The following is a 7,413-nucleotide window of genomic DNA, read 5'->3' as shown; positions in this document are numbered from 1 at the left end:
AAAAAACCCTGAATGGAATAAAATATGAGTCACCATTAGTTCTGAGCTAGGAATTGAGCTGTCTACCCCTCTCCTGTCTCTACTGGCAGCTACATGACTTGCACCAATGTCTAGGAGGAAGGACTCAATCCCAGGGAGAAACAAATCCTGGAGCCAGTATCTGAAGAATAATTTGCTTAAGACGGTGTGTGAAAGTGGATTCCCTCTGTATGTGAAGCATTGACAGATTTCTGTATTTGGAAAAAAACATTTTTCTAGTAACTACTTACAAAGTTTACTGTAGTTACTATTTATAGGACCCTTTCAGCAGCACTAGAGGATTTCACAGAGGCCACTCTGGAGAATAGTCATCCCACTGAACAGCCACTTCAAGTGTGCTTTACGTTTGACACACCAGATAATGTTCAAACTCCGTGTGTCATATACATACAACAGAGTCGATTTTCTCTCAAAAGCAATTTAATGTCCTCATTTTTATATATTTGCCCATTTGGAAGATTGGACTCTAAGTGTAATATTAAGGTATGTAGAGCCCAGATCATATGTAATGATTAGACAACTGGGAAAATTGTCAAGTGTACATGACCATTACCGTGGAATCAAAAATTCATTTGGATAGATGAAAATATAGTGGCAACACAGATTAGTCGAGTACTTTATGAAGGCCTTAGGAGACTGCAGGAAACTTTCCTGTGTATGGCTTAAATATTTGAGACATGCAGGCAGCTGAGGATGGAAACACATGCAATGTAGTCAATGGTGCAGTGTGGGGCGGAATGGGGAGCAGAGTGGTAAAGGCTGGTTTGAGGATGTGTGCAAAAGAAATCTTTTGATTCCATCCTGACTTTGACATCGACAACACTTGAAAATAACATGTGAGAAAATCTAATTCTATAAAGTCATACTCATAAAATGAAGAACTCACAAGAATACCCTGAGCTTTTGAACACCCACTGACACTGAATTGTGGCTGGAGACTGGGTAAGAGCAATGGGTCAAAGTCTCCATGGCGTGGAGTGATTACCAACTTTCTTTGTCATAGAGACACACACCTCCTTCCCAGCACGCCAGCATGCCAGGGCATATCTGAAGACACCCACACAAATGTAGGAGGTCACAAACATCAGGTATGTACCCAGGAAACAGCCCCCCTCCCCCCTCCTGGTACAAGTGCCTCACCTTGCTCCTCCTGAGAAGGGCAGGAAAGCATGGCTGTGTCGAGAGGAATCTGGTGCAAACCGGGAAGGGTCAAACACCTGCAGAAGGAGCACCAGGGCCGGGACAGGCATGATCAAGCCCCTCCTTCCAATCATCCAAGGGACAGCACACCCAGAGGTGGGACAGGAGAAGGAGGTTGGTTTGGAGAGGTCATCCCACGCCCTCCTCCCAAGGCCATCATACCTCTGGGTTTGGCCACACTTTTGGGTTGTGGTGAAGGGCATAAATGGAGAGCAAGACTAAGAATCCTGTGGGGGCAGAAGAGAGAAGACTGATCATACATGCCTGCGGGGCCCAGGTGCACCCACACAAGCTTGGCAGCCACAGTGAGAGCTGCTTTTCATCTCTGTGAATGGAATGATAGTGTTGCAGGAGAGGTGGGGCAGACATGGCACAGAACGCGTGCACGTGTGCACAGATTAGTAGATAACCATGACCAGGCTGAGAAGCAGGAAAGAACTGGAGGCTTGTTTTTTGGAGCAACTCAAGGGACAACTCACATTTATCAAGTACCATCCATGAGCCCTTGGGGAATATGCATGAACTCCTCCATCCTCACAACAGCCCTCCAATGAAGGCTCGCATCTCCCTTGGTCCCATGAGGCACCTGAGCCTCGGAGAGGCTGAACAACTTGCCTATGACCACCCAGCCAAGCCGTGGCAGGGCTGGGATTCGGAGCAGAGGGGAGCTGAAAGGTGGCCTCCAGCCATGGCAGGGATCTCAGATCTGGCCATCAACCTGAGGGTTCCCCGGAGACTGGACCATCTGACATATCACAGTGAATACTCTAATCTCGCTCATTAGCCAAGACCCTATAAGGAAAGACCACATCTACCCCTGCCCCATCTGATTATCTCTCAAGCACTCATAACTCAGGAAATTAGAATATTAGGGCAACTCACCTAGCCACATTCAGCGGCTGTCATGTATTTCTTTCTTGATCTTTGGGCCAATTTAAGCTCTGTGGAAGCACACCATAACCTCATCCAAACAAAGTAATTTTTGATTTTCTTGAGGGGGAAATGAGTCTCAAAGACATGCACAAACTGCCCCAGAACTTGCGGATTTCTGACCTCCCACGCATTCCTGCAGAGTACTTATGCAGTGAGAGTGGTGAGGCTCACACCTTTGGGTAAGGAGCGTCCATCAGGGAAGGTGATGGGCTTGCTGAGCTCTCTGCCGACCCCTGGAACTGGCGGATAGAGTCGCAGTGCCTCCTTGATGCACATGGTGGTGTAGGGCATCTGGTCCAGGTGGTCCCTAAAACAAAGCTATCCTGAAGGGCCGGTAAGGCCCTGACACCCAGGGAATTCTCTAGTTGAGGGGTCAGGGCCCTCCCATCTCATGAGTACTCACCAGGTGATGGAGGCGCCGTCCCCCAGGAGGCTCTGGATCTCCTCCCGGCACCTCTGCTGATGCTCGGGGTGTGTGGCCAGAGCATAGAGGATCCAGGAGATGCCGCTGGCTGTGGTGTCATGACCCTCAAACATGAAGGTGTCCACTTCCGCATGGAGGTCCTTGTCAGATAAGCTGTTCCCGTTCTCCCTCTGGGAGACAGGGAAGGAGGGCAGGGTTTGAGTTTGCCCCCCTTCTCCACACTTGTCTGCAAAGCCTCAGGCCTCCCCTGCCACACTCACTTGGGCAAAGAGGAGGATGTCCAGGAAGTCCAAGTGCCTCTTGCTCCTGACCTTCTCGAGCTCTCCCTCCTCCTGCAGCTGAGCCTTCCTCAGCTTGATCACTTGGTCTGTCCAGAACAGTGTTCCCAGGCAGAGCTGAGAGCTCTGGGTGCCCAGACACAGCCACCCACAGTAGCCCACCTGCCCCCTATGCCCCAGTCAGGCTGCCAGGTGGACCAGGAGTGTGGGAATGGGTGTGCTTCTCAGGGGGAGAGCTCTAGTGCCAGGCGCTTGCCGGTCCTCACTCCCCTCAACAGCACAGCCCAAGGAGGCTCTGCTTGAATGCTGCTGGCAGGGGCTCTCCTTCAACCTTCACCCATGTGGTGACACATGTAGCTTCCTGCATAGCACCTGGCACCCTAACAGCTGCACCAGGGGAGTGCCTGGGGTGGGTGTTTCCCAGGTCCTGGAGGGGCAGCGAGGGGCAGGACTCTGCCTGAGGGGTCAGGGTCAGTCCCTTTGGGATGTGCCTGATGAAGGAGGGGAGGTGCCCAGAGGGCAGAGTCCAACCTGTGTGTTGATAGGCAAGCTGGCAGGCCCGGTGGTTCCAGCGGCCCTCAGGGGTCAGCCTGTAGATGAAGTCTTTCTGGTAGAAAGCATTCCTTATCCGGGAAAACACCAGGTTGTTCAGGTCCCGAACGGCCTGAAGGTAGGATTGGGAGTACCTGAAAGGGGAGGATGCAGAAGGGACTGGATGGAGGGAGGCATCTGACCTGGAGTGGAGTGGGTCTGTGGGTGGAGCGTTCCTCAAACAATGGGACAGGCAACCCTAGGCATTTGTCATGTCGTTCTTACACCCTCGATACTCTCAGCCCCTTATGAGGGACGTGGGCAGCCAGGCTTCTCCCTGTGGCAGGGATGAAGGCTTGGTGTGGGCTGAATTTGACTGTGGCCTGGGTCTCTCTGCAGAATGTGGCTCTTTGGGCTGGTAAACATCCAAGCTGCCCTAACTGCCTCTCAGATAAGTCCACACTAGTTGGTAAGAAATAGAACCCGGCAGCTAAGGATTTCACTGACCTGTCTGCCTGGTGGTTGCCCTGGTAGCTGAAGGCACACTTCATGATGGTGTCCAACGTCATTGAGGAGATGTGTCCAAAGATCTCCAGAGGTGAGTTCTGGCTGAGGAGCTCCTCCCATTTGTCCTGTGGTAGAGGGACACATTGGTCCTTCTCTACTCCTCCAGAAGGCCCATGTAGAGAAGGCTAGACTCTCTCTCTGCCTCTCCTCATATTCTGATGAGATGCCCTCACTTTCTACAGCGGTTGTGTTTCATCAGTTTAGGCCCGTATAGCCAAGTGTTTGTAATATGGTGAATATTTTCTCAGAATATACTCTGAGGAAGTTGTTATTTAATTGTTATTTAATTAATCATGATCTCTTATAGTCTGACTTAGGAATAAGTTTGGTGATAACCACCTTTTAGCAGACCAGAAAACATTGTTTCTCAGGGGACTAAGGAGGAATCTTTTCTGTCCTGCGGTTGATCTACACATGAGAAACCAGTGAAGTCCCAATTTAGGGAGCAAGAGTCAAGGCAAAGGAAAGGTCAAGGGGCCAGTACTGGGGTTCCTAAGGAGGGGATATCAGGGACCTCAATTCCTCTTATTCAGCAAATGTCAGTTGAGCACAGTGAGTGAGAAATAGGGTCATGCTCAGAGGTGATGTTATGGCAGGACCCAGCCCTGGAGGTAGAGACCTGATCTCCATTTCCCTCCATGGAGTGGCTAAAATCCACCAGAAGCCTTCAGCCCCAGGCCAGAGTCCACCTGAGTGACATCCTGGGATGTCCACCCTGCCACTGAAGCTGTTACCGCCCAGACCAGCCACGGGCAGCTTGTCCTGTTGTCAAGGGGCATTGACTACTCTTCCTGTGCAAGCCAAAGCATGGAAGTGGGAGGAGAAGGGACCCTTTATCTACCATGACTGTCTCTCCTGTGGGCAATGAGCAAAGAGTGGTTGAAAGTGGGTGCCTGGGTGCTTTCTTGTTCCATCCATCCCCAGGGAGCCCTGTCTCATAGTATGGTATAAGTGGGTGATTCCAAGGGCCAAGTCTAATGGATGTCTGAGGGACACAGCTGTCTGAGAGTGGACTTTGTGGACTGTGCTGTGGGTGTGAGTGTGCAGGTGAGGAGGGGTTGAACTCACCAGCATCACTCAGACAGAATCGGCCATGAGTCCCACGTAGGGCTTCAGGATGTCATAGTGGAAGGCTGGGGTCAGCATCCGCCTGTGCTGGAACCATGCCTGCCCATTCAACAGGAGCAAACCGTACCCTGGACCACAATGGGTGTATGTGTGGGGAAGGAGCCTCCCAAGAGTTGCCTGGGGACAACTGGGGAGGAACCCAGGGTGTCGAAAGAAGGGCATCCTGGGCAAGGCAGGAAAGGCCAGTGCATGTCAGGAAGGGGACTTCCCAATGCCTGGTGCACAGCCGTGAGGTTGAGGTTGAAACAGAGCAGGGTTGGGTCAACGGAGGACTTCAGTGAAAAGTTAGGCTGAGATCATTGGCGAGGACTCAGAAGTGATGGGGGAGAAGCTGACCTGCAGGAGGGCTCCCCTACCATAAGGCAGGTGTGAGGTTTTTATCAGAAGAAGAGAAAGGAGGCTCAATTCAGAGTTGAGTGGAGTGACTGTGGTACCAGTCACCTCAGACTTAATCTGGGCCAGATGGATAGATGTTGGCAAACCTAAGCAGGAGGTGAACCATATTCCTAGTTAAATGTACTTACCTATCCAGGGAGCCATGAATCTGTAGGAACCATGAGACTTTGGGTCTGAAAGTAAGAAGGGCATTACAGGAAACTGGAGGTGACCCACGAAGACAGGCTGCCCTCAGGAAGTAGCTGTGGTCCAGACCATTGTCCCCATCCCTTCCTGATGATTGTCAGCTGGCAGTTTGTGTCAATCCACCTCCCACTTGCCTTCCAACCCAGACTCTCTTTCTTTCTTGATAGTTACTGTGGGCTCGGGAAGGCAGACTTAGTGTCCCACAGCAGAGCCCTATGGAATAGGAAGTTGAATCAGCAAGAAATACAGCTTCTGGCCTCAGTGGCAGGGAAAAGACTGTAGCTTCTCTGGTGTTTTTTGTTTTGTTTTGTTTTGTTTTGTTTTGTTTTGTTTTGTTTGTTTTGTTTTGTTTTGTTTTGTGTTTGTTAGTTGTTTTCTTTATTTTTGTGGTTGGTCAGTCATCCCATGTCCCAGCACAGGCAACAGGTAGGGGTTCTACCCAAGCCATCATGGATAGGAGATTGTCTTGGGTTCTGGGGTCACACCACTGTGGTGAAGAAAGTTAGAAAGAAAGAAGGAAAGAATGAAAGGTGGAAAGAAGGAAAGGTGGAAAGTTGGAATGGAGGGAAGGAAGGAAGGAAGAAGGAGGGAAGGTGGGAGTGAAGGAAGGAAGGAAAGAGAGAAAGAAAGAAAGACAGAGAGAAAAGAAAGGAAGAGAAAGAAAGGAAGAAAGAGAGAGAAAGAGGAGAGAGAGAAAGGAGAGAAAGAGGTAATCCCTCACAGGTGTTTAAGCATTCAAACTGAGTAACTTGTATTTGGGCTTCTGCTGGCTCTTGGGCTGGGAGGATGGCAGGTAGAGGGTCAGATATTGATGACTGAGCCAGCAGTCTCTTCTGGAATGTCACAGTCCCCCAGGAATGTATCCAAGCGGGAAAAGCCACTCCAACAGACAAGTGGGTTTGCTCTCACCTGATCGCCCCAGGATCACCTTCATGTAGTCCGGGTCATAGACTATGAGGCTAACCTTGCTTCCCCATAGCCAGCGAGGACTGGCACATGGATATTTCTCTGCCCTTTTCTGAAGCTCTTGTAGCTCCTGATCATTTTGGAACTGTAACCAAAGGAAAGACAAATCAATAAAACCTTGCTTCCTCTTTAGGTCCACTGCTTGGAGTGGTGGTGGAGGGTAGGATGGCCACATGGAGATAGTTTGGGATATCGGCAGTGATTAGGAGTTTGAAACAGTTTCCGATGAGCTAGACTCTGATTGGGATTCCAGATTCATGGCATTTCTGTTCTAGTGGGAGTGGAGGTGGGGAAGTTAATCGGGCCCTACACTGAGAAGTGTTATCCAGTGACTTAAGGAGGCTACTCTGAGCTCCCAGGTCATGTCCATCACTGGGGCCGCCCTTCTCCTTGGATCCAGTGCAGGGACTGTGTAGGGGGAGCCTCTCACCATGAAGCTATGTTACCTCATCCTCCAGGATCCTCTCAAACCTGTGCAGCAAGGGCCCCCGGGGGATCCTGTTTCAGCAGCGTTGCATGCCCCCTGTTTGATTGCTTGCTCCCCAAGCCAGTCAGCTTCCAGAAACTCCTGCTCCTGGGTATGTCAGTAGTTCCTCTGGGGAGCCCCAAGGAGCTAGATGGTGCTCTGCCTGGCTCTTCCTCTCTCTGGGTCACTCTGACACCCACTGGTCCATCAGTCTTCCAGACAACCGCTTGGGACTGCCATATCTCCCTGAACAGGTCTGGCCAGGGCCAGTTGACACTCTTGTAGAGGAGTTCGTGCCC

General features: G+C 50.8%; 1 protein-coding gene across 1 annotated transcript; it reads right to left on the bottom strand.

Annotated features, from left to right (window-relative positions):
• Positions 1-6: 6 nt before the first annotated feature.
• On the bottom strand, positions 7-6,733 carry LOC116629585 (cytochrome P450 4A11-like; the record flags this gene model as incomplete). Its single annotated transcript, XM_032399835.1, is given in 10 exon segments — positions 7-1,256; positions 1,402-1,466; positions 2,346-2,479; positions 2,576-2,766; positions 2,857-2,963; positions 3,406-3,560; positions 3,913-4,037; positions 5,041-5,168; positions 5,625-5,669; positions 6,592-6,733. Coding segments are annotated over 10 exon segments (1,173 nt in total), but the record flags the coding sequence as incomplete, so codon positions are not given.
• Positions 6,734-7,413: the final 680 nt, after the last annotated feature.

Source organism: Phoca vitulina, unplaced genomic scaffold, assembly GCF_004348235.1.
Source record: "Phoca vitulina isolate PV1807 unplaced genomic scaffold, GSC_HSeal_1.0 scaffold1558, whole genome shotgun sequence".
Taxonomy (NCBI): domain Eukaryota; kingdom Metazoa; phylum Chordata; class Mammalia; order Carnivora; family Phocidae; genus Phoca; species Phoca vitulina.
This window is presented reverse-complemented; position numbering and strand designations above follow the sequence as displayed.